The sequence below is a fragment of the Camelus dromedarius genome, chromosome X (genome assembly GCF_036321535.1).
Source record: "Camelus dromedarius isolate mCamDro1 chromosome X, mCamDro1.pat, whole genome shotgun sequence".
In the NCBI taxonomy this organism is placed as follows: domain Eukaryota; kingdom Metazoa; phylum Chordata; class Mammalia; order Artiodactyla; family Camelidae; genus Camelus; species Camelus dromedarius.
The window spans coordinates 105,467,106-105,494,770 of record NC_087472.1 but is presented as its reverse complement, the minus strand read 5'-3'; the positions used below and the strand labels follow the sequence as shown (position 1 = coordinate 105,494,770).

Sequence of the window (27,665 nt, the reverse complement as noted above, 5' to 3'; positions counted from 1 at the left end):
GTGGGCTCAGAAGGGGGGCTTGGCTCTTGAAGACCTGAGAAGGGAGACAGAGTGCATCAGAAAGGGTCTTCGTTGGTGATCCTGAGAAAGTTAGACTTGATCCTGAAGGCCATGGGACATTCTCTGAAGAACTTTCGGAGTGGGTAGTGGGGTGGGCAGGGACTACGGTGTTGACAGCTGCATTCTAGAGCAGCCATCCTCTTCCCACTTCCCATCCCAGGACTGGTTGGTCCCGGTCTGCCCCTTCCTTGGATCATTCTTCTTCTGGCTCCTTTGATAGCTCTACTTCCATCACCTTCGTTCAACAAGGAAGTTTTATTGAGCCCCTGCTGTCCGCCAGGCCCTGGGCAAGTAACCAGGACTACGACGAGGACCAAGATGGCCCTCTTCATTGTTTTCATTGCTCTCTGAACACGACATGAGTGTCCACGCCCTCTGCTTTTGATCCTCTGCAAAAAGCTTTGTCTCGCCTCTTTCTGTTTAAGCAAGAACATTCACATTTTATTTTACACACATTGCCATATACACACATAAAGAATCTTAACCTTGCTCAGTTTGTAGTCGCTTATTTTTCATATTTGCATCCACTTCTTAATTTTCGAATTGTTTTAGATTTACAGACAAGTTGCACATAAATGGTACAGAGAGTTCCTGTAGACCCCACGCCTGGTTTCCCTTTTAGCGTCTTACATGCTTATGGTATATTTGTCACAATTAATAAACCAGTAATGATACAGTTTTCAGATCTTCTTTGTTTCCGATGACCTGGCAGTTTGGAGGAGTACTGGTCAGGTAATTTGTAGAGTGCCGCTCACTTTTTCTGTTGTTTTCCTCACGATCAGACTGGGATTATGGGTTTTCAGGAGGAAGACCCCCCAAGACGGGAAGTACCATTCTAGTTACAGCACCTCAGGGGTACCTGTTACCGATAAAAGTATTTCTATATTTATCCATCAGTGTCTATTGACGCCAAACACGGATTCATGCCTGTGTCTCTTGTTTGCAGCCCGGTACCACATGGTTCATTCAGCCTGGCCTTCCCCCTTGTACAGCTCCCTTTTTGATCAAGTTCTTTTATATCTTAACTTCGTTCTCTCCCACCCTGGTCTTTACGCGCTGATCAGGATGGTTAATGCTCAAAGCTTTACAAGCTATAAAAAACATTTCCATCTGATGCAGGCACAGTGGAACAGTCGCACAGGATGGTCTGGCTTCATGAACCAACTCACTTAACTGGGGTCCATGAGTCCACACTGACGTCCACGGGTCCCTTCAACCTGACCTTGAAACCCTCCCAGTCTCTCGGCCAACTTTCACTCTCCTTTCTCAAGTATTTCCCTCCACGATACCCAGGACTTAAGAGAGAACCAGGGCAGTGGTCTCCGGCCCTTTTTGCCTCAATGTTCCACGCTATTCTTATGTCTGTGGTAGGGGAGGAAAATTCCAGACACTGCCTCGTGTCGTGGTTGCAGGTGGGGTGTGAGGACAAGGTTTCCTCTACGCCTGACCCCCAGAACTTGTCTGGGGGTTCCAAGTCTCCTCTGCTCCCGACCTTACCACGGGCCAAGCCCTCATCTGAGACCACGCTAGCATCTCTCTGACCATCTCAGCCTCTCCAGGCCGGCTAAGTTTCATCTTCTCCAAGGAGAACTAGTACTGTTTTCTGGGTTGTTTCATAGATTTCCTACAGTTCAAACTGGACCACAGCTCTTGAAGCTGCCCCTCCTTCTCCAGCTGTGTGGAGCCAGCCCTGCCCTGAAGCAGTGTCTGCCTCAGAGCCCACTTCCCGGTGGGTGGAGGAGGCGTGTGTCTCGAGTTGGGGCTCCCACTGGTAAAGGCCTTAGGATGCTTTTCTGCTTGACTAACCCCTTTTGGTCCAGGGATGTCTGTCAACACCTCAATTTGCTTTGGCGGACCTGGGGCAGCAAGAATTCATGTCAGCGGATACATAATCCTGCGCTGAAGACAGAAACTTGATGATTGTGATGAGATTTTAATAAAAAGAGGCGGGGAGTCAGAACAAAGGGCTGATGGGAACCAGAAAACCCACACTCGTCCTCTTCTCAAAACACTGATGGAATGCTCGAGCCTGTCTGGCTCTTCACTTAGGGCGTTCGTGAAGGGAGAAGTTGAAAGAACACAAGAGCAGAAGTGGCACAGTGGGAGTTCCAATACTCCTCTCCACCACCATTGCACTCTTGACCTTTGGCTTCAGTTCCCTCATCCAGGAAATAAGGGGCCCTTCCAGCTCTAGAGTGCTATGGGTTTCTGTCCTGTCTTGGCCCATTATTTGGGAGACACTGACTTCAGAAAACACAGGAAGGGGTTGCAACTGATGGAAAGACCAGGTTTTCAGGTAATTCCTCTGCAACCTACATCTGACTCAAAAAAGGAATTGGTAGAGGACTGCAAGGACCTCGCCTTGTCCCTATTTCTGTGTAGTTGAATATGCTGTTGAAAGGAGATGGTCCCATTCATCCTGATGAAATGAGCTTTAGTTTGCTGTAGCTTGGCCACCAGGTACAGTTGCACAGGTTGCGCACTGCTTAACAGTAGTTGGCCATATGGCTGAGTGAGCCTGGAATCACAGCCCTTCCTCCTCTTACCTAGCTCGGTGCCGATTTGGGGTTACATCAGCCCACAGGAAGAGTGCTTTCAGCAGACTTTTTCATCCAGAAGGGTGCCTTTTTCGAATGGGCACTGAGGTGTTGCGTAGCCTAGCACTTTAAGCTTTTGTTGGGAATGAGAGATAATAGCGCAGATGGAGAAGAACTGCCGCAGTTGGGAATGAGCGCAGTGCGGTCGGGGTGAGTCAGGGCGCGGGCTCAGGAAGAGTGGGGTAGAGAGGCAGGAAAGGAGGGAGGGAGCTGTGGACTTGTGGCAAGCAGTGCAGGAGGACCAGGAGATCACCAATACCTGCTTCCTGCCTCCGAGTCCTGCAGCCCGTGTCACCTGTATCTGTGCTGACCAGGGAAGGGCAGCTTGCTGTCCCCTCTGGAAGTCTGTGCCTCAATTTAAAACCAGGATGGGCTCACATCAGATCTGGCCTCGTGTCAAGGAACCCTCTTATGCATGTCTTCATCCAAATCCTTTGCCTAAGAAATGTTTCTTGTACAAGACCTCTTCCACTTTAGCCTTTTCTATATTTCATGATGGGTTTGTTTTTTTTTTTTTTTTTAGACAAACAACAGATTCTCAGCACCTGGTTTTGTCCAAAGTCTGGAGCCGTGTCCAGGGCTCTATCGTGTTTTCACACACGGGACTTTGCCACAGCCCTGATGGGGAGAAGCCATCTGCAGCCCTGTGAGCGCGCTGGTGCTCACTGATGCCAGAGGAAAGGGTCACGGCCAGCGCCTGGCGTGGTCCTCCCTGTCTGCCGTGGGCCACGGCCCGGAGGTGAGTGAAGTCCATGGCGGTAAGAGTGATAACGATAACCCTAGTGCGACTTGTTGAGCGCTTACTGTGTGCTAGGGACTGTCCTAAGGCTTTCACAAGCATCATTTAATCCTCAAAGCTCCCATAAGAGAAAGATAATGTTATTGTCATCCCCATTTGAGAGATGAAAAAACTGAGGCTCGGTGATGCTCATTCGCCCCAGCAGGTGGTTGTGCTGCCTGGTAGACTTGCCCGGCCAGGGTACTTAATGACCGATCGTCTCCATTTCGAAATAAAGATCTGAGTCAGCGTGGATGGCAAGGCAAAGAACCAGCAAGGAGCTTTGTGGAGCTGTGTGCCCTTGCAGGGCAGGGCAGGGCCGGGCCGGGCCGGGCCGGGCCGGGCCGGGCAGGCCCGGGCAGGAGAGCGGATGTGGCCCCTGGCTGCCGGTTTCTGGGCTCGGGCAGAGGGTTGGATCCTCTGGCCACTTTCCACGTGGGACTAAACTTCTAGTTCGGGTGACTGTTCTGCCCTGGTGTCAATTTCATTTTCATCCTTCGCGGTTACTGTTTGTATGGAAAACCCAGTGATGGCTCATTTGATTTGAATAAGGGGCTCGCTTTCATGGTTGGCCTAGCGTGGGCACTAAGCTGTTGGCAAGCATAACGCAAGTGTGCGCCGTGCTCCGTGGGCTCCCAACTGACTGCTCTGTAACTGGCCAACATTTTGTGGCCCGAAGGCCAGGCCGTGTGTGTCTGGCTTTTCTAGAAAGGCTGACCACTCTCCAGCCTGAAGGAGCCTCGCTCAGTCCACTACTGGTGGTCACTTTTACGTCCTTTCTTGAACTTTATTTCTCAGCAAATGTTTCAAGGGAAGCCAAGAGATTGGGTGGCGGCCAGATGAGGTCTTTGAGGTGACTGTCACCAAGGTTTTTGGTGAGCCCATGAAGTCACAGACTGTGTTCTCTGGGGTCCTGGGAATCCCTCCCCAGATTGTGGATCAGGCCTTGAATCACCTGTGGTGAGAGGGCAGTTAGGAATGGCCATCCAGGCCTGCGAGTTCTGAAAGGCATGCCTTCATGACACGGTCTCCAAAGTCCTCACGTTGTCACATAGAGAGGTTGTAGGAGAGAGAGGGACCAAGGGCCTGAGGGAAAGTAGTAACAATGAAGTGTGTGTGTGTGAGTGAGAAAATGTCACCCCCTACCCACCCTGTCCCCAATGTGGTTTCCTCCAGTTCAAGGCAAGGTGAAGCACACTCTATCCCATTCTAGACTCTTCTTTTGGCCAGGAGTCAGCAAAAGTTTTCTGTAAAGGAAATATTTTAGGCTTTGCAGGCCAAAAGGTAAATTGAAGACTCTAGGAAGATACTTCTATGATAAAGAGAAAAAGAAACTGCTCAATTATTTACTTGATAAAATTTGAAATATAGTAAGAATCAGGTGCAGTCTTCTGTAATATAGGTCTAATAATGGAAAGGATGGAATTCTTTGGGAGGCATGAGAACATTTTGCCCACCTGGAGTTTATAGTTAGTGTTCTTTCTCATCAGATGGATGGCAGATTTCATCTGTGAAAGTCTTTCTCTACTCCCTGGCCTGATCCGGCCCACATGCTGGAGTTGGCTGACTCCTGCTTGGTTAAACCTTCTGAGGCCTCCCTCCTCTGAGAGCTTAAAATCCAAATCACTTACCAGGCCAAATCAGGAAATTCAGTTTTCCTGCCTCGTGCTCACGTTCACCCATGCACTCACTCATTCATTCAACAAACATTTATTGAGCTTACACTTTATGCCCGGTGCTGGCTGGGGTGCAGGGACACCCAGGAGAAGGGTGCCTGCTCTGTGACCACAGCCTGGTGGGGAGATCCACACCCACCGCACCGTGTGCTGTCTTGGAAACACATGGATCAAAGATGAAACGATGCAAATGTTATTTAACCACATCTGTGAATTATATACAGAAAAATGAGTTTGGGCAATCCTAAATTGAGTACAAATTTGTAGTACAGTTGGAAAAAAAAAAACGACTCCAGTTTTTTAAGGCAAAGCACTAATCTCCCCATCTCTCCCTCACTTTCCCTCCATCCTGTTCCCAGAGCTGAGGTTCCTTACAGCCACCCACACATTCACACAAATAAAGCCCAACTTACAAAAATGCACCGGATGTATCTGGCTCGGGTTATATTGAAATCATTTCATAAATGACTTTTCTCCCCCCAGTTTCAGTTTTGAAATGTTAAAGCATAGTCAATAAATGATTTGGCAACAGTGAAGAAATCACAAGTTCCCTTCTTCCTACAGAAGCCTTTGTAAACCGCAGGCTAGGTTCTGCTGGTGGTAAAGCGGCCGGTTTGAGGAAGCGGGTTAGTTCCTTCTGTCCGCGCGCCCGCCGCACAGGCCGCCGCTCCGCTGCGCTGCACGGCCCGGGCCGAGCAGTTAGAAGGGCCGACAGAGGAGCGGTAAGCCCCTTCTTTTCTTTTAACAGAGCTTGCCCCCAAAATAGAGGATTTCTGACCCCGAAATATGGCTTGGTGGCAAATACGGCTTGAACAAAGAAAATGATCACAGGGCAAGTCAATATCAAAAGGTGAACTATTGAAACAACTCTCACTGGAGGCGAAGGGGCCTGGTGTGCAGGAAATTTCGAAACTCGAATGCGGTGGTCTCGTCATTTTGAAGAGGAAAACAAGCAAATTCCAAGTTAGGAACTGACCTGGAACAATATTCCGGGTCAACATTCTCTTCTAGAATACTCTAGAAATAATATTCTCTTCTAGAGCCAGAGGGTTGGAGGTGAAGCGGGTGGGGAGGTATGTGTCCTTTGCTACTTTTACAGAAAAGGACGACCTCTCTGGGCTCACACACTCGGGTCGCTTGCTTGGGTCTCTGCAAAGCCTGAACTTCATCTGCTCCCAGGAAATTAATGTGCAAGAGTGGTTGCGGCTTTTCTTGGTCAGAGTTTTTAAGTAAAGACGTTACTAAGTCCATAATTATGTTCTATAGTGTTTAGACACAGCTGGTGGTCAGTTTTGGTAATCGTCAGGAACTGTCAGATTAAAAACCTTTGCCATTTAAAAAAAAAAGTATCTTTTCTAGAAAATTCCATGAGATTTAAGAGCAGCTGCAAAGATGGATTTCCAGAGAAACTCATCCAATGTTTACCTTTGTATATTTTTCCCATGCTCACTCAGTGCTTATTAAAGCTCTTGGAGTTGTTTTTTTAACAACTATTTCACGTATGTATAAGTTCTTGAAATTAGTGTTTTATATCCATTTAATACCCATTATAATTCTCGAAAGTAAATGAAGCCTGCACTGAAATTGTATGATGCTTTACAAAATGACTGCAGTGGCCCATAAAGAATTAGGCCAGCAGGGCCAACGACATATATAGAATTGCAATTGAAGTTATCCAATTTCTACTTGATATTCGTAAACTGCTGAAAACCGATAGAATCCTATTATCAGAAAGGGAAAATAAAATAATGGAATCAAACTAAACTTGAAAAAATGCCCCGCCTCCCTCTCATTAGTGGTGGGCGGAAGTCAAGGATCTAGCTGCCTCCTGGCCTCAGAGCAGGGGTTCTTAGCCTTGATTACGTATTAGAAGCACAGATCGAGCTTTAAAAAGCTTGATGTCCAGGCTGAAGCCCAGACCCCAATGGACTCAGTTCTCTGCAGGTGGTCCTGGGCACTCGTAGCTTTCAGCTTCCCAGGTGTCTCAGCATGCAGCCAAAGTTGAGAACCGCTGCCTTAGCACAGCGTCTACACAGCACCTTTGGTCCTCTCCTTAAGGGGCACAGGCTTTTTTAGGGGGTGACAAGGCCTCCAGGAAGACCTGAAACTTATTAGTAAATAAGCTAATAAGCCCCTCGGTTTGATTCCAGAAAGCAAAATAAAAGTTGCAAATATGCCTTATCAGAACAGCCGAGGCTGTGGACCAGGGAGAGGGCAGTTGGTGAAGTTCATTGTCCTTCAGTCAGCTTCTTGTTCTTTCATGCAATGAGCCTAAAAACTGCGCGGGAGTTTACGGAGAGAAGGCGGTTCCACGCAAACCCAGACTTACAGAGCATCAGGGTATGTCTCACCGGGGAAGACGGTATGACCCAGGGTCAGTCTTTGAAACTGAGTTGTGTATTATTTCTAAGTGTGTCTTGGTGCCACCTCCAGGGTCTACTGAGGGGAATGTCATTCCGATGAAATATCTTTTGAGTTCAACTGAGCTTTGGGGGGTTTTTTTGGTCCTTTCAGATCAGTTTACTTTTTAATTGAACTATAGTTGATTTACAATGTTGTGTTAGTTTCTGGTGTACAGCACAGTGATTCAGTTATACATTTGTATAGACTTTTTCATTATAGGTTATTACAAGCTAGTGAATATAGTTCCCTGTGCTGTACAGTAGGTCCTTGTTGTTTATCTATTTTATATGTAGTACCTAATATCTGCAAATCCTAAACTCCTAATTTATCCCTCCCCCCTTGCCCCTTTGATAACCATAGGTTTGTTTTCAATGTCTATGAGTGTTTCTATTTTGTAAATAAGTTAATTTGTGTCATTTTAAAAGATTCCACATATAAGTGATATCATGTGATTTTTGTCTTTCTCTGTCTAACTTACTTCACTTAGTATGATAATCTCTACGTCTATCCATGTTGCTGCAAATGGCATTATTTTATTCTTTTTTATGGCTGAGTAGTATTCCATTGTGCACGCGCGCGCATGTGTGTGTGTGTATACCAAACTTCTTTATTCATTCATCTATGGATGGACACTTAGGTTTCTTCCATGTCTTGGCTATTGTAAATAGTGCTGCTATGAACATTGGGGTGCATTCAACTGAGTTATTAAATGGAGTTGAGGGATTTGCTATTTTTTTAAACTATTATCCCCAGTTTATAATTATTCAGGGCTATAAAAACACAGTGTATTTAAATGTGTAACCTATGATCCTAGATTGGCATTCTCAAGTACAGGCTGTGTTGACTTTTCAGATGGTTACAAAGAGTGTCTAGTTGGTGCCTGCATCTAGAATGAGTGGCTTTCCAGTTGTTCTATGGAATGGCAGAGAACCTGGAAGTGCTCTGTGGTAGACTGATCAGTGGAAAGGCACAAGGTAGGTCATAACCCCAGAATTGGAAGGTTCCAGGAGATTCCTGAAGGTTCCTGCAGATTCCAGGTCTGGCTTTGGTGTTTCTGCTGATGATTGAAACCAGATCACTGTCGAACAGCTGCTTGGTTCCAATCTGTTAACTACTCAGGTACCTTTAGGCTGTTTCCACTCTGCCACCTACCATCTAAATGGCCTTGGATAAATGAATGTCTCTGAGCCTCAAACTCCATGTCTGTAAAATGGGGGCTTATGACAGCACCCACCTCACCGATTTTTAGGAAGATTGCTAAAGCATACAACAAATGCTCACTACTGTATATTCTGAAATTCAAATGGCATAATTTTTCTTATTTTTATGTAGATAAAATCAGGCCCCATCTCTTCATTGATGCACCCATTGAATGTGGTAGTGGTTTCTTTTGTTTTCCAAAGCTGTTAGTGAATCCATCAAATGTGGACTAGGTAACATAAAGTATCTAGTATTACCTGTAAATTTCATCTAAGGTGACAAATCCTATCTGCACGACTGTTACTTTATTAATTTACTGTCATAATATATCATTGGTCAACACAGGCACCTGCAAATGAATCAGAACCCATGAAAAATTAGAACTATTTCCAGTTTGGCAAACGTTCAGTTCTGGTTGAGTCCTACATCATGCCCAAACAGCTAAGTAATTCAGTTGGGGGGATTAATCACGGTTTATGATCGGTTCTCTTGGCACTTCAGTGTCAGTGGGCATCAGCAGGGCCCAACCTGAGACAGGGGTGCAGCTGGGGAGACGGTCTGAGGCAAATCGCATCTCAGCAAGAGGAAAAAGAGGGGGCACCATTGCAGAATCGCTGCTTACAGCCTAGGAGAGGGGTATGAAAAGCTAAAAGGCTGTTTATTTCGGTGCCTCGCAGACCACCTTCACCCTAGATTGTGTGGGAAAACCTGCAGAATTTGAGCCCCACCTGGTGGGGTCACTGCCTTTGTACCCAGAACGTCCCATCTCTGCCCTACCTATAGCCTTCACCCCACAGGCTGGGTTCTGGAGGTGGCCCCTGGTCTCACTCTGACTCCCAGGGTGTCCTCCACTAAGGCAGGTTTGCTGAACTGTTCTTAAAACTCCTCTAGTCTTTCAAAATTGTGTTTTTGGTGTCCATTGGGGTCCAAGTTGAGAAGGAAGATTCGGGTGAGGACTGAGAGGCTGCTTTCGATGTGCTCTCTGGTTCCCTTGGAGCCCAGAGGAGACAGCTGGCTCTTCACATGGCGTGGACCCAATCAAAGAACTGATTGGCGGTGGAAAATAGGAAAACAGCTGCAAAATGACTTCCTCAACAGCTAGCAATGCTATAATCAGCAGGGAGGGGGAAGTTAGGCAAATTTCTTTTTTGTGTGTGATTCATATGCTTTCTTTACAGAAATCGGTCTTGATTTTTTTTCTGGGTGTTCCAAGGCAACCCCCAGTGAAAGGCTGAGACCATGCAGACCCAGTCGTCCTCATCAGGGCTTTTTCTGGCAGCTCAAACTTGTGTCGGCAGTGAGTTCCACCGGTCAACTCTTGTTTCCCTGCCCTCTGCTCTTACTCTCTGTCTCCTGTGGCTGTCGTCACAGAGGACCACAACTTTGGTGACTCAGAACAACAGAAGTGTATCCTGTCACAATTCTGGGGGCCAGAAGTCTGAAATCAAGGTGTTATCAACAGGTCTGGTTCCTCCTTGGAGGCCAGGAGGGAAAATCTGTCCCATACCCCTCTCCCAGCTTCTGGTAGTGGCTGGCAGTCCTTGTTGAATAGAGTTCCCTGTGCTGTACAGTGTAAACTTGCTGTTTATCTGTTTTATATATAGTAGTTAGTATCTGCAAATCTCAAGCTCCCAATTTATCCCTTCCCACCCCCTTTCTCCCAAGTAACCATGAGTTTGTTTTCTATGTCTGTGAGTCTATTTCTGTTTTATAAATAAGTTCATTTGTATCTTTTTAATTTTTTTTAGATTCCACATATAAGTGCTATCATGTAGTATCCTTCTTTCTCTTTCTGGCTCACTTCACTTAGAATGACGATCTCCAGGTCCATCCATGTTGCTGCAAATGGCATTATATTATTCTTTTTTTTATGACCGAGTAGTATTCCATTGTGTAAATATGCCACCACTTCTTTATCCAGTCATCTGTCGATGGACATTTAGGTCGTTTCCATGTCTTGGCTACTATAAATAGTGCTGCTATGAACATTGTTCCCAGTGAGATGCTCCAATCTCCTGCCTGGGGTGCTGGTATGGGATGTTCATAAACCAGGTGGATGTCAGGGTTCCCAGAGCTGGAGGAGGGAAAAGGATGGGGTTCCATGCTCCATATTCACACTGTGCTTTAACCTTCCTGTTTGATTTTTGACAGTTCACCCCTGCCTTCACTTGTGCCTGGACTCCCGAACCCAAGGCTCTGGATTCAACCTTTCAAGGTAGTAAGTCTCAGGGCGGGGATCAGGAAGGGTCTAACTTCTCATGCAGACTTTCACCCCATCCTTGGGCAGCCCTACCTGGCACGCCACTGCTTTGACTGCTGCCTGCAGCTCCCGAGTCTTTCTGGGCTCCTGTGCTATGAATTGACCTTGCTCTGATTGGCTTTAGCCTTCTCTGCTCTGCTGTGCACCACCGACCACTCACCCACCCGCTCGTCATCTTCCTCAACTTTATACACATTCCTTGTTGGCTGTGGTCTCCTTTTATGCCCTTTTCCACCTTGTAGGATCCTAGCCCTTTCCTGTTGCTTTACTGAATGCCTTCAGCTGTCAGCCTCAAACAACAGAGGTCTGTTTCTCTCTCTCTCTCCCTGTTTTATTTGCATAGTTTTACTTTCTATCTTATTTGCATAATTGCCTTTTTTTTTCCTGTTTTATTTACAGAGTTGCCTTTTCTCTCTTTATTTTTCTTTTGAATACTTGCCATTTCTCTATTTTATTTGCAGAGTTGCCATTTTTCTTCTGCCAGCCTGGATGGTTTTTATTCATTGGTTATGCCTTAATCAGGTAGATTCTCTTTGGTTTCCTTTGATGTCCTTTGGGAGCCAAGACTTTTGGTAGCGAGAGGCATGGGTGTGGCCCGGAGGAAGAACCTGGCCGGGGAGATGCAGCTCTCGCTGGCCAGGGCCTTGGGCTCTGCTCTCTCCTCAGAGCCCATGGATGATGTGAGCGAGGGTTCCCTCTCTGGATGAGGAGCCTTCGCAGTCCATCTCGCCTCTGTGAGGCCTCGGGGGATGGAGAGGCTTGAGCAATCAGGGTTTTCTCTTCGCCATCTTTGCTAGCTGCCTGCTCACTCCCACTCTTCCCATCCATGTACTTCTCTTCAAATTGAGGGTGTCTGGAACTTGCCCACTCATGTCCTTACCTCAGGACTCTTTCAGGAGAGTGGAGTTGTGAATCTCAAGGTCTTTGCTCAGAAATCCTTTCTGGAATATTCTGCTCATTTCCATGGCCCCGTCTTTATTTTCAGTTGCCTCGGAGTCTCTGGGAGGCCATATTCATCCTGAAAAAAGGAGTGAATATGAAGACTCCTCTTCTGGTCTCTGGCGCCCCCTAGAGGCTTTTCTCCCCAGTTGCTTAGTGCTGTATGAGAGTTACATTTGAAATGAGACGTTGAGGCCTTAACCTGAGGCTAAGGAGGACACATCCTCCTCTTTTTAGGCTTTCCTAGCATCACATACTTCTTGGTGTCACCATTGAAATCTTGTAATGTTGCGTTTCAGTCGTGTCTGTTTAACCCACTAGATGGTGAGCCAACTGATAAGCTGCGCATGTGATGAAGGAAAGGCCGAGGAAGAGTCAGGAAGTGGCTTCCGAATCTAGCAACGTTCACACTTGGAAGTCACATAGGCTTAGATCTGCTTAGGTGCCGAGCAAACATAACATGGCCTGGGTCACCTGCCAAAGGTCCTCGCATCCCCGACCGTCATTACCCCTTGGTGCTCCTGTGTCTCCCAGTGGAGATGTTGAACTTGGAGACCTGGGGAGGCCTCTGCAAAAGCTGCGTATTTTCAAGTCATGAATCATCTTTGAACACACATTTTCGAGATGTTTTAGTTTTCTGTTGCTACGTGACAAATAACCCCCCAGTATAAAGGCTTCAAACAATACCTCTTTAGTAGCTTAAATTGCTGTGAGCTAGGATGTGGGTAGGCTTGCCTGGGTTCCCTGCTCTAGGTCTCATTAGGCTAGAATCAAGGTGTTGGCCAAGCTGGACTCTTCTCTTGAGGCTCTGGCGAAGGATCCATTTTCAAGTTTATTCAGGCTATCTGTCAATTTTAGTTCTTGGTGATTGTAGGATCAGGGCCCCCATTTCCTTGCTGATGGTCACAGGGAGCCACTCAGCTTCTAAAGGCCGCTTACATTCCTTGTCAGGGGCCCGCCCCCTCCATCTTCAAGTCTGCAATGCTGCATCAAATTCTTCTGCTTCCAATCTCTGACTCTTCCTTCTGCTATTTGCCAGAGAAAGCTCTCTGCTTTTAAAGGCATATATGACTAGATTAGGCACATCTAGATAACCTCCCTTTTGTCACATAATGTGACATAATTACAGGAGTACTACCAGGTGGCAACGTTCACAGGGATCATCTTAAAATGCTGCATACCACACCAGGCAAAGTAGGGCTTTCTTTTAGTAAAGGCTGAACGTCAAAGGTCCTCCTGTAGAGCACAGGGAACTATATTCAATATCTTGTAGTAAGTTATAATGGAAAAGAATCTGAAAAAGAAAAAAATTTATATATATATAACTGAATCACTTTGCTGTCCACCTGAAACATTGTAAATCAACTATACTTCAATGAAAAAAAGCATGATTTACAAAAAAAAAAGTGAAACATTGAGCAGCAGCACCCTGATAGGGCTGTCTTTGGAAATATTACAAGTAACTGAAAATGCCTGGGTGTTCTCTTCCACTTTCTCATCTCATAAGGAGCTGGTTTCTCCTTGGCTGTTATGAATGGGTAATAACTGAATCACTATGCTGTACACCAGAAACTAACCCAACGTTGTAAATTGACTCTACTTCAAGTAAAAAAAAAAATAAAAATTAAAAAGTGCAAAAAAAAAGAGATTAAGAGCAAAAAATAATTGTTGATCCTCAGAATGCTCAACATCCACAGAAAAATATTTTATAATGTAGTAAGTATATGGCAGTGACTGTTAATTCACTACGCCTAAATTTTAGAACAGTTTCAAAAGAAAGTACATACTTAGTTTAACTAGCAATAAGGACATGAGCTGGGCTTTAGTGAAAAATACAGTTTAGTAAAGGTTTGTCTCTACCCAGTGAAATAAGATTTTGAGAGTTCTTTTGACCATAACTCTTGATCATACCAATCACATTAATCTGTTTGTTGCATTTTATAATTACCAAAAGTAATGTATTTAGCCCCCTATCAAGTATTAGAAACATCCTACTAAGTGTTACAAAGGATGCATAAAAATATAAAATGTCATCTCTTCTGTAGAGAACTAGACAAAAACAAAAGAACGGCTCTTAATGGCAATGTTTATATGATAAGGGACACGTTAAGTCATAGCCGTCTCACAACAAATTTTTGAGCGCCATCTCCATTTGAGGAACTGTTCTGGCATGAAAATTTCAAAATGAAATTGTATAGCATGATGGTTAGTGGTTAAAAACAACTTGGGAATCAGATTGACTCAAGTCTCACCTCTACAGTGTATTATTATCCTCCTGAAAGTCAGTTAAGTCTCTGAGTTGGTTTCTTCCCTTACAAAATATGGATAATAATAGCACCTAGCTCACTGTGTTGCTGGGAACAGTAACGTGGGTGAGAAAATGTTTATGTTTGGCACAAGACGTGACACTTTGCTATTACTAGCAACAGAAAGTGTCCACTTGCCTGTCACGCTCAGACGTAAGAGGACTTGATACATACCATCATAGAGGTATAGAAAAATTGTGGGAAATACCAATAAAAGAAATGGTTGTGGAGATAAGTCATGGCGATGACTCTGGCTCAGCGATCTTGGACGAGAGCATAATAGGAGGTGGATCAGAACTCTCCTTGGGACTGGCCAAGGTGTCATCAAGACTTAAGCTGATAGGTTGAAGCTACAGATATACAGCTTGCTGTGCTATAGATCAAGCATAAACCATAGCCGTCGTCCAGCATCAGGCCCGCTATGTTGTGTGGGGCATCTTGATTAGCGCTTCTGCGAGCTTTCCAGGTTTTCTCATCATCACATCCCAGATAGCTTCGTCTTTTACTTCTTTTAGCATCATGGGCTAAACACAGTAAAATAAAATAAAATAAAATAAAATAGCTCTGAATCTAATTTAATGCAGTGCATTTCACTGTTAAAAGAACTCACATTTCAAAACTCACAAAGTATGATGAAGCCCTGTGAATTTCATCATGAAATGGCCAGCAAATATTGCTACTCTAATGTTGTTGACTCCGCTTTGATTTTCCTTAGGAAAACATGACCCTTCACTTTCTGCTTCTGACCTGCCTTTTCCTGCTTATCTCTGATCCCTGTGAGTTCTTCACTGAAGCAAACTATTCTAGAAGCTATCCTTGCGATGAGAAAATCCAAAATGGCTCTGTGATTGCCGAGTGCGACAATCGTCGACTACAGGAAGTGCCCCAAACGGTGGGCAAATATGTGACAGAACTCGACCTGTCCGGTAATTTCATCCGACACATAACAAACGAATCATTTCAAGGGCTGCAAAATCTGACTAAGATAAATCTAAACCACAACGCCAGGCTATGGCCCCAGAATGTGAATCCCAATATAAACAATGGGATGACTATCACAGACGGGGCGTTTCTCAACCTACAGAAACTCAGGGAGTTACTGCTGGAAGACAACCAGTTATACGAAATACCTGCTGGTTTGCCAGGATCTTTGAGAGAACTTAGTCTGATTCAAAACAAAATAATTGTGTTAACTAAAAGGAATACTTCTGGACTAAGGAATTTGGAACGTCTCTATTTGAGCTGGAACTGCTATTTTGCTTGCAATGAAACTTTTGCCATAGAAGACGGAACATTTGAAAAGCTGACACAGTTGAAGGTGTTGTCACTCTCTTTCAATCCCCTTTTCCATGTGCCACCCAAACTGCCGTACTCCCTAAGGGAACTCTATCTTAGCAACACCAAGATTAGAAACATCAGTGAGGAGGACTTCAAGGGACTGGGCGATTTAAGAGTCCTAGATTTAAGCGGAAACTGCCCAAGATGTTTTAACGCGCCATTTCCCTGCATACCCTGTGAAGGAGGTGCTTCGATCCAGATCCATCCTCTCGCTTTTCAAAACCTGACCCAACTTCGCTACCTAAACCTCTCCAGCACCTCCCTCCGGAAGGTTTCTGCATCCTGGTTTGACAACATGCGTCATCTGAAGGTGCTGCATCTCGAATTCAACTATTTAATGGACGAAATAGCCTCTGGGGAATTTTTTATGAAACTGCCCTCCTTAGAAATCCTTGACTTATCTTATAACTATATACAGAAAAGATATCCCAAATACATTAATATTTCCGAAAACTTCTCTAATCTTAGATCTCTCCAGATGTTGCACTTAAGAGGTTATGTGTTCCAGGAACTTAGAAAAGAGGATTTCCGGCCCCTGAGGAACCTCTCAAACTTGAAGACTATCAACTTGGGCATTAACTTTATTAAGCAAATTGATTTTACCGTTTTCCAAAACTTCCCCAACCTGACAATCATTTACTTGTCCGAGAACAGAATATCGCCCCTGGTCAATGATACAAATGGCTCCTCTTTTCAAAGCCATATCCTGAAGCCACGCTCAGCAGATTTTAAGTTTGACCCCCATTCGAATTTTTATCATAACACCCATCCTTTAATAAAACCACAATGTTCATCTTACGGCAAAGCCTTAGATTTAAGCTTGAATAGTATTTTCTTTATTGGGGCAAACCAATTTGAAGCTTTTAAGGACATCGCCTGCTTAAATCTCTCTTCAAATGGCAACGGTCAAGTGTTACACGGAATGGAATTTTCACATTTGCCAGGTATCAAGTATTTGGATTTGACAAGAAATAGACTAGACTTTGATGACGATGCAGCTCTCGGTGAACTGCCCTTGTTAGAAGTTCTAGATCTCAGCTACAATGCACACTATTTTCGAATAGCAGGAGTAACACACCGGCTAGGATTTATTCAAAATTTAACTCAGCTGAAAGTTTTAAACTTGAGCTACAACAGCATTTTTACTTTAACTGAGCCATACCTGAGAAGCGCGTCCCTGGAAGAATTAGTTTTCAGTGGGAACCGCCTTGACCTTCTGTGGAATGCGGAAGATGTCAGGTACTGGCAAATCTTTAAATATCTCAGCAATCTGACGCGGCTGGATTTATCCTTTAACAACCTTCAGCATATACCGTACGAAGCACTCCTTAACTTGCCCCAAAGTCTCACCGAACTATATATACACGATAATATATTAAATTTCTTTAACTGGTCATTACTCCAACAATTTCCTAATCTCCGCTTGCTTGACTTAAGTGGAAATGAGCTCTTTTTTTTAACTGATAGCCTCTCTAAATTCACATCTTCTCTTCAGACACTGATACTGAGAAGAAACAAGATTTCCCACCTGCCCCCAGGCTTTCTTTCCGAAGCCAGCAGTCTGATACACCTCGATTTAAGTTCCAACCAGCTAAAGATGATCAACAAATCTACGCTTCTAACTAAGACCGCCACCAACTTAGCCATTTTGGAACTAGAGAGAAACCCTTTTGACTGTACCTGTGACATTGGAGATTTTCGAGAATGGATAGATGGAAATCTGAACGTCACAATTCCCAGGTTGACAGATGTCATTTGCGCCAGTCCTGGGGATCAACAAGGGAAGAGTATTGTGAGTCTGGAGCTCACAACTTGTGTTTCAGATGCCATTGCAGCGATATTATGTTTCTTCACCTTCTTTGCCACCATCATGGTTATGGTGGTTTCCCTGGCTCACCACTGGTTTCACTGGGACGCTTGGTTTATCTATCATGTGTGCTTAGCTAAGGTGAAAGGCTACAGGTCTCTTTCCACATCCCAGACTTTCTATGATGCTTATGTTTCTTATGACACCAAAGATGCCTCTGTCACGGACTGGGTAATCAATGAGCTGCGCTTCCACCTGGAAGAGAGCGAAGACAAAAATGTGCTCCTCTGCTTAGAGGAGAGGGATTGGGATCCGGGACTAGCCATCATCGACAACCTCATGCAGAGCATCAACCAAAGCAAGAAAACAATATTTGTTTTGACCAAAAAATATGCCAAAAACTGGAACTTTAAAACGGCATTCTACTTGGCCTTGCAGAGGCTAATGGATGAGAACATGGATGTGATCGTATTTATTCTGCTGGAGCCAGTGCTGCAGCATTCTCAGTACCTGAGGCTGAGACAGAGGATCTGCAAGAGCTCCATCCTCCAATGGCCTGACAACCCCAAGGCGGAAGGCTTGTTTTGGCAAAGTCTGAAAAATGTCGTCTTAACTGAAAATGATTCCCGGTATAACAATTTGTACGTCAATTCCATTAAGCAGTACTAACTATGTTAAGCCGTGGTTCAGTGACATAAGGAAAATGCACAGCAATTGCCGTTCTGTCTCACCTATCACTTGCTGTGTAACAAATTATCACCCCCCACCCCAAACTTAGTGGCTTATAATGACACAATTTGGCATCTCAGCGTCTCTGTGGATCAGGAATCCAGGCGTGGCTTACAGCTGGGTCCTCTGCTCAGAGCCTCTCAAAGGCTGTAATCTCCGTGTCGGCCAGGGCCACAGACATCTCCGAGGGTTAGCATCCACTTCCAGGTTCACATTCGTGTGGTGGTTTTCAGGATTCACTTCTTCCAAAGACGGCTCTCGGTTCCCGGTCCCACGGACCCCTCCCCATGGCAGCTTGCTTCATCAAAGCCAGCAAGAGAGAGATGCTTAATGTGATGGAAGTCGCCATCTTCTGTAATCTAATCAGAGGAGTGGTAGCCCATCTGTTTGGCCACGTTCTGCTTGTTAGAAGTAAATCACAAGCCCTGCCAACTCCGTGGGAGTGATCACCTCAGTCCTGGGAAAGTAGTCTGTGACCAGAATGGGCAATTGTGATGGCCTCACTCGGCCTGCCGTCTTGGTCATGGATTATGAATACCAGGAGAGGGGTCAACATGGGCCATCTTAGCAGTTGACCTACCTGCCAACTCAATGTCTACCTGCTTCTCAATATCTCAGAACTTTTGTGACTGTAACTTATCATTCTGATGTTAAGTTGCTGTTTAGATTTATCATATATCCATGGCTACGTGGTTATATCATGCTGTGGTTGCATTAGTCTTTCTTTTACAATTACTTTTATAAATATTAGCTGTAATGTTTGACTTCTAAGGTTTAGATACCATTTAAAGGCTAAGACGAGTAGTAATGAAAGATTTTGTTTTTACTTCTTAACTGATTTTTTTAAAAGTATGCAGCTAAATTAGAAGCATTTGGAGTATCTGTCAATTGCCATTGCTGTAAATCTTGAAATTAATGATTAAGGGGCTTCAGTTCACATTATGAGCATATAATGAATACATAGTAGGGAAACAGATCTGTAATATAAAAGAAATTACCGTCTACATTGGGTTTTTAGAGGATACTTAGGAAAAAAACCTTTGGTAGAAATCAAAGGGGGAAGAGTTTTCATGAAGTTTGTACATTAAGATAATTATGAACAGAGAAATTAATTCTACCTTTAATTCCTACTCAGAAGACATAAAGGCAGAAATGCCTACCTGTTGGCTTCTGCAATTCTCCCAAGGGAAACAACATCGGCATTCCCTCCCACCTCTCCTGTCCCTTTCATTCCTCTGCAACTGTCCATAGTGTCTTCTCTCCAGTATAGGTGTGGATCTTGAAGGGACACCTTATGAAATTTACCTGAAAGTAATGGGAAATTATTCAATCATAAGTAAGTAACGTCCCTTCGGAATGAAGAGAAGAAAACTCTCTGAGGCACCATCCTTCCTTAAGTACAGTCTCTTAGTTAATCTTGCAGAATAAGTTATTTTTAAATATGAGTTTCTTAAACAACACGTTTCTAGTCTATAGCACCAGGAACTCTAGTCAATATCTTGTAGTACCTATCATGAAAAAAGAGTATGAAAACGAGCGTCTAGGTCTGTGTCTATGTCTAACTGAAACATGATGCTGTACACCAGAAACTGACACATTGTAAACTGACTATATGTCAGTTAAAGAAAATAAATATGAGTTTCTAAGCAACTGAACAAATGGTGTGTCAGTGTTTGTTAACGTGGACAAAGTGGAAATCAGCACAAGTTTGTCAAGGACAGTTTTAGCTTTGCCACATCGAACCCTGTTTTGTGCCCATGATGTTTCTAGAAAGATATTTATGCTTGCGTTTGTTGAGGCATGAAGGCGAGTATTTAAAAGCAGGATCATTCCAGGAAGGGACACTCTAAAAAGAATGGTGGTGGGGGGTGGGGACAGTTACAGCTCGTCCCTGTTGGTGCCACATTAACTTGTTACCTAGTAGAAGCTCGCTCCTATGTTCTCTGCTTGTTTTGGTAAAATACAAATGGACCCTTTTCAGTAACAAGTAATTACAGATCTCTGTTAAGCTCACACACGTTGGCAGTGTCCTTTTGACAGAATCACAAGTTAATGAAAGACACAATTTTACCTTCTCCCAAGCAAATATCTTCATCAAGTGAAGGTAGTGAAGTCACTGGTTGATGAAAACATTTATTCCTGAAACTCACTCATTTCTCATCAGAGGTACAGTTACGGGAAAATCAGGCATCTAATCTGTTGAAAAGAAGGTCAGCATTGTTCGGTTTTCTGTTATTTTTTAAGTGAATATGCGCTGATACTCGCATATGTTTTTAAAAATTCAAGTTTTACGAACGGATGCACGATGAAATTTAAGTCTCCTTCCCAACACAACTTTGCTTCCTAGAAACAATCACTGTTTAAGATTCTTGTGTAGGGGAGGCTATAGCTCAGCAGTAGAGCACGTGCTTAGCACTCACGAGGTCCTGGGTTCAATTCCCAATGCGTCCATTAAAAAATAAATAAAGGTTTTAAAAAAGATTCTCGTGTATTCTTTTGTATTGTAAGTGTAAAGGCTCAGTTGCTGGAAGCAAGAGTCCCACAACGCAGATGTGTATTTCTTTATCTAATATGCTATGGCCCGAATGTCTGTGTCCTTCCAAAATTCGTGTGTTGAAACCTAAGCCCCAAGGTGATGGCGTTAAGAAGTGGGGCCTTTAGGAGGTGGTGCGGGCATGACAGCAGCCCCCTCATGCATGCGATTAGTGCCCTTATAAAAGTGGCTCCAGAACGCTCCCTTGCCCCTTCCACCATGTGATGTTACAGCAAAAAGATGGCTGTCTGGGAGGTGGGCTCTCACCAGGCCCCAAATCTGCCTGTGCCATGATCTTGGACTTCCCAGTCTCCAGAATTCTGACAAATAAATGCTTGCTGTTTATAAGCCACCCGGTCTCTGGTATTCCGTGATAGCAGCCTGAACGGACGGAGACACCCATGACAGTTCCCATGAGAAGAGTTTCAGTTGGCTAGGCAGTGGCCATCCAAGAGCTCTTGTTGCTCTGCTGTCCCCTAGGGAATTGGCATCACCTGCATGGTCCAGCAGGGTCACTACTACAGGTGGGCTCCAACTGTAGGCGGGGGGAAAAAACAAGGAAGGATGCTGAGACCGGTGTCTTAAGGCCTAGACTCAACAGTGGCACGCATCTGCTCACTTTCCATCAGTGAGGACCAATTCGACCCCACAGGAGTGCAAGGTATGCTGGGAAATACGTATATTTCATCTCTAGCTACAGGAGAAAGGGAGAAGGGACTAGGTAGACAGTTAGAAGTCTGCCACAGTTTCTAGAAGTTTCCAGTTTGCATACCTAAGCCTTTAATTACGCTTTTACTGTAAAGGAGCAGACTTTCTATTCATGCTCTACATTTTGCTCTTTTCACTTAATATTGCTCAGAGGGTGTATTTTCCTTTTTAATGACTGCATGATAGTGACTCACGTGAATGTGCCATAGGCATTTTCCCTGTCCTTTATTGCTGAACATTTTGATTGCTTCCAATCTTTTGGTGTTACAAATCATTAAAAATAATTATATAATAAAAATAATTTTTAAAATAATAAAAAAAATCTAAAATACTTAACATCTTCGTGTTCACATATACATATCTTCAGCCTTGGCAGAAAGAGTTGAAGGGTTACAGAGTCAAAGTAGAACTGATGGTTGTCATTTCCCTCGTGAGCCTGTGCTCCGAGTCTGTCTTGTGGGTCCTCGTTGAGGAATTAGAAGTGATCAATCGGCATGGATGTGGCTGGCCACCCAAAATACGCTGTGAGCACAGGTATGATGGAGAAGTCTCGAGCCGTCCTGGCAGTGTGAGGTCTGCGAGGGTTAGGAAAGCATATTTAGCATATATCGTGCTTTTCTGATTCAAACTACACAACACAAGGTTTCATACACTGTTATTGACAGATGGCGATCCGTGGAATGAAGCGTGAGAAACCCCGTGGGGATGCCTTGGTTAAGATGAGCTTTACTCGACTTGATGTGATTCATCAGCTGAGTAATGATGGGGACAGGGAGTGTTACATGGTGGCAGGAGGGGAGAGGCCCGACAAAGCAAAGAGTGGACAGGGGGCCCAGGACAGAGATCCGCTTCATTGCTTCCACGTGAGTTTGCTTTCTACCTTACGATCTCTGGCCCGGAAAAAGCCTGGTTGCAGGACCTGGTTCCATAAAGCTGAAGTCACAGGCCTCCTTGATGCTGTGAGAATCTAACGTCCTCTCAGCGAAATGCTAGGGTTTCTTTGCTCTGAAATCTACCTCGAGATTGGAACTACCAGCCGAACCAAGCGTTCCCTGCCGTTCTCAGCAAGGGGCACGTAAGTTAGAAGAAAGGACACGTAAGTTAGCAGAGTCTTTTCATGAGACGACAGTCTATCACAATGGCGTTTTATCAGCGCCCTGGGGAGTCAGCCCCAGACAGGTGCTCCTCCGCGCCCCCAGAGCCTGTCCTGCCAGGTGGACACTCTCTCAGGGGAAATGGCCACTCTTCCTGACGTAGCCTGCTCCTGCTCAGACACTCTCCGCTGGCCATGGAGTGAGCACGGAGTGAGCGCCTACTGTCTGTACCAGTTGTCGCTGCATCAGAGTGCACGCATGGGGAGTCATTGGACCAATGGTGACTGGTCCTCCCCTCCCCTCTCCAAGACCGGGCCTCAGGGGAGCATGTTTCCTCAGGGTGATAGAGAGGAAGGAAGAGAGGGCTGTGGGCAGGAACAGCTGTGTTCCAGCAGTCAACGTGTGTGTATGTGAAGGACTCTCTGGAAGCTCTCCCAGGTACCTGAAACCATCCACACAGCGCTCATTGCCATGTGCTAAAGGAGCCAAGAGTCAGGTCATGAGCACTTTAGCTATAATTAGATCCTCAGGCCCCTTCTGTTGAGAAAAAAATCGGTCTCACACATTCCAAACCTCTTGTCTTGTGTCGTGTTCAAGGCTCCGTCCTCCCCTATCACCATCTTTGGCGAGAATATAAAATGATTAGGCTGGGGATATCTCAAACGTTAGCTCATCCGTCTTCCTCTTTAATTCACAATTTGTACTTCATGGACAAATGCTTTTTGAACAACTCATAGGTGTTGAGTCCTAAGGTGGGTTCACAAATGGCCCAAATCCATCAACTAATCAAGGGCTAAATAAGATGGAATATAGCCACACGATGGAAAATTATTCAGCCTTAAAAACGGATGAAGCACTGACACACACTACAACATGGATGCACCTTGGAAACATTGTGCTCAGTGGAAGAAACCGGACACAAGAGAGCACGTGTTGTATGGCGCCATTTATACGAAATGTCCAGAACAGGCAAATCCATAGAGATAGAAGCGAGGTAAGTGGCTCCGTGGGACTAGGGAAGGGGGATTGCGGGAAGGTGGGAAGTGGCTGCTAATGGGCACAGGACTTCTTGTTGGAGTGAGGCGTATGTTCTAGAATTCATTATAGTGATGGTTGCACAGTTCTGCGGAGCTACTGACAGTCTTATTTCTCTTTGTTGCCCTTTTCCTTCGGTGGCTTTTCTAGCATGGCCCCACCACGTCTGAAGCTCCTGGCATTTCCACTCTGCACTCTGAAAGTCCTCTCTACCAGCTCGCTTTGGTCGTCTGCTGTTTTCTTGGAGCTGATCAGGCTTTGCCAAATCCTTGTTTGGTGCTGAACACCGATGGCTGGCCTCTGCAAGGAACTCTGAACCAAAAGGAACTAGAATACCCAGTTCTGGTCAGAGCAAAGGAACTGGGTAACTGGGCAAATCCCTCCACCTTTCTGAGCACGTTCCACGTTTGTAGAATGGACTAAATGATCTCCGAGTTATTGTGCAATGTGACAGCTATATTAGCTTCCTAGGGCACCATGGTGAAGGACTACAAACTGGGTGGCTTAAACCAGCAAACATTTTTAGTCTCACACTTCTGGAGGCTAGAAGTCTGAAATCAGGGTGTCTAGAGGCCACGATTCCTCTAAAACTTCCTCGCCTCTTCTAGCTCCTGGTGTTTGCTGGCAATCCTTGCTGTTCCTTGCCTTATATGTGTATCCCGCTGTTACATGGCTGTCTTCCCTGTGTGTCTCTCTTCTCATATGGACACCATTCATGTTCGATTAAGGGTCCACCCCTACTCCAGCAGGGCTTCGTTTGACCTAATAACATCTATAGCAGATAAGATGTTGACCTCTCTTTCCAAATGAGATCACATTCTGAGGTACTGGGAGTTAAGACTTCGGCATAAAATTTTGGGGGGATGCAGTTCAACTCATCACAACCACCGTGGCTTTTTTTCTTTAGAAATTACTCAGAATTCCGTGAAAGTTGAAAATGCCCTTGTGAAAAGGAAAGGCATTTAGGAATACCAGAAGAATGAAGGCAATCTCCCTGTCAGCTATTAATAAAGCTATTATAGTGATATGGCTCAGTTTCCACCATCATTACCCTTGAACTTAACGCCATCATAGGCTCTATTATTTCCCATGAGTACAAAAGAATGTTGCACAACTGTGTTCTCTTCCGTTCTGGCCTTGAATGCTTTCAGGGAATGGGGGAAATGGTAAAGCCCTGCGTCTTACTCAGCAATCATGTGATAACTTGGAGGAACAAGGCAAGGGATAACTGTGTTTTGAATCTGAAGGGGACATCTCGGGACTTCCTCTGCCGATGACCCAAAATGGAAAATGGTCTTTGTAAATGTCCCTTCAGGGTGCAAAGGGAAGAGACTAGATTTAAAATTCGTGCGACAGGAACAGAAGATCAAAAATCCCACTAAGGGATGCAGAATGTTGCCATTGGGAAGCTGTTTATTATTTGAGCCTTTTAATTTCTTTTCTAGTGAGAAATGAGTGTCTAGTAGGAAAAAAAAAAAAAGACCCCCTGTCTTCCCAATCTTCTTCTTTGACATTATACCTGGACTATTTTAGGGATAACGCTCTAGTTTGCTCAGTAATGATGACACCAGATGCTCAGAGATGATCGAGAGCACTGTCTGGGTTTGCAGGAAAAGCCCAGGTGCGGTTGCTGAAGCCAGAAACCCGAAGCAAGGTTGTTGACTCCTCCATCTTACTCCCACACCCAATTATTCACCAAGCGGTCTTGGTCTGGCCTCTTAAATTTCTCTCCCATCCGTCCTCCATCTCCACCTTCATCATCAACACCCCTTGTCCAAGCTACCAGCATCTCTCATTGGCTTCCTGGTATCCACTCTGGTCCCTCCAATTCAGTTCTAGAAGCCAGTGATTCATATAAAAGGTGTGACTTCTGAATTAAGTTTAAAAGCTTAACTCCTGAACGAGGTGCACAGAGCCCTCTGCAACCTCCCATTTGCCTGCCTCTCTAGCTTGCTGAGCACCCACATCACTAGCCTTTGGTTCACGCTGAGGATGCACCAAACTGTCTTGCCCCGGTGCCTACACGCGCGCCCTGAGGCCCCTCTTCCACCAGGCTTCACTTACCTAACTCCTGCTCATCCTACAGGGAGAGGTTAACTGTCGCTTAGAGAGGCTTTCCCCTAACCTCCAAATCTCACTTATACTATCATCTTAGCATTTATCACAAGTTTTATTGTGTCGATGATAGAGAAATGGATAGAGTGCTATTAACACATGGGTCTTCCATTACACCGTGGCCTCCAGGGATGAGGGAAGGTGACTTTTGGTCCATCATTTTGCCCCCAATATTCATTCCCGTGCCTGATACACAATAAAGATTTTCCATAAATACTTTTCAAGCAACTGAATGAATGTCCCAGAGGGGACATGACTCTTCTGAAGAGAGAAGTGCCAAAGCAGATTATAATTCAGAAGCAATAAATAATGAAAGTGTAAAAATGATAGATCTTCCTTGGTATAGGATGAAGAGGTTAATACTCATTTCTAAAACATCGTTGGCTATATAAAAATAATTTTAGTGCTTGAAATAAACTGAAAACAGACACGATACTTCCATTGATTGGGCTAACCTTTGCTATGGCTGAATGAGCTCTCCAGTGATTTATTAAAGAATATTGTGCTTTCAGAGATGTCAGATCCAGTGGGAATGACTAAAGCAGCCAGACTCTAATCTCGGAAGAATTTCCACCTCTGAATCAGCAAACCAGATCCAACCAATGCTCTAGCAATATTGCTGACATTGGAAGCCAGTGTGAAATGCGTCCATATGTGTATAAATGAGAGGTCTTTCTCTATAAGGTTGGTCATTATCGACTGATTAATAGATACTAAGAAATTTAGTTAATAAAATTTGAAACAAGGAATTTGTGAGGAAAAGGAGAGCATGACACAGCAGTTCTCTATTTCTGTTTCAATGTGTGTTTCTGCCCTCCATTTCATAATGGCGGGGCCACTGAGAAGCAGCACCTCATCAGAAAAACACAAAAGAGACAAAATCTCAAAGATTCCGTCATAGGTATTTCTTCCCCTGACTCAGCACATATGCTAAAAAGTAGGTAAAAGGGAGCAGGTATTAGCTGTGTAAGGTCATGAGAAGGACAAGAAAAGAAAGAACAGGAAGGATGTGGGGAAGTGTGTAGGTGAGGGAAGAGACGAGGCTGGGGCGAGTGGGAAAAGGCACCATTTGGAGGCAGTTGAGGGAAGGAACAGAAAAGAAATTGTGCTTCACAGGCTGTAATAACCCACATATTGCCTATGGTCTCTGTCCGACTTACTGTTTGGCAGGTATATAAGCAAATTAAGAGATAAGAACATAAGAAGGATGATTGAGTGGAGCTTCCGAAAGAAAGTCTAAAATTTGTCAGCATGTTGACCCTTCCTTTATTAAGCATATTTAATTTGCCATAAAACATGCACATTAAAAGATGCATTTAAATTGTATGTATCCTTTTTTTATTTAATTGTTAGACATCTGTGTTTTTATGGAGCCAGAAATCTTTCTCCCTATATATTCCTTATATTTCTCCCTAAATGTTCCGCCCACTGGGCACTGTGTTGGACATGGAGAACTTAAAGAGGAAAATGCATGACTCCTGAACTTCAGGAGAACAAATCCAGCAGAGACGGTCTTGGACAAATGCTATTGGAGAGTAATACTTGGCTAGACTGGGGAGAATGGGAAGACAGGAATTAGAAATACTTTCTAAGGCAAACATGCACACAACTTGGAGACTAAATGGATTTATAGAGCGAAGCCCAGGAGGATTTCCAGGGAACGCTAGAAGCTTTAGCCTGACACAGGTGGGAGGACAATGAGGAATCAATTACAGAATTTGGCAAACTTGGAGAGAACTGGTCTTCAGTTTTGACATGTTGACTTTGGGGTGACGGTAAGAGTCCTCAGGGCAGGGCTTCCCGGCCCTGGCACTGCTGGCGTACTGGACTAACTGACGGGTTGGCTTTTTCTGGTCTCCCTGCCCCTCCAGCTCATCAGGATGGCTTCGCATACCTTCCCAGCCTCCACTGAAGTTCAAGTTAGGCCCTAATCTGAACACAGTCATGATTTTCTGATCACAGAATGTGAAACATTATAAAAGGAAGGCTCATTTAAGATTCACAAGAACATGGTCCAAAGATAATGAAAACTACTGCAGGTGTGTATCTCCTTATTCTCGTTACCCCATCCTGTATGTTCAAGGGAA

The 27,665-nt window shown here is 44.6% G+C and overlaps 1 protein-coding gene across 17 annotated transcripts in view; it reads left to right on the top strand.

Annotated features, from left to right (window-relative positions):
* TLR8 (toll like receptor 8) overlaps positions 1 to 27,665 on the top strand; it is a 74,451-nt gene that overhangs the window by 33,339 nt on the left and 13,447 nt on the right. For 2 of the 17 annotated variants that reach the window (XM_064482565.1, XM_010993656.3), the window contains 3 exons: positions 3,181 to 3,396; positions 10,866 to 10,932; positions 14,935 to 20,574. In XM_064482565.1, the coding sequence (XP_064338635.1) occupies positions 3,326 to 3,396; positions 10,866 to 10,932; positions 14,935 to 18,033 (3,237 nt within the window). In that variant the 5' untranslated portion in view covers positions 3,181 to 3,325 and the 3' untranslated portion in view covers positions 18,034 to 20,574. Of the gene's footprint in view, positions 1 to 3,180; positions 3,397 to 5,165; positions 5,834 to 6,664; positions 7,452 to 7,477; positions 8,489 to 10,865; positions 10,933 to 11,435; positions 11,497 to 14,934; positions 20,575 to 27,665 lie in introns of those variants that run through there. The other 15 variants (XR_010379256.1, XR_010379252.1, XR_010379253.1 and 12 more) reach the window with 13 other exon arrangements.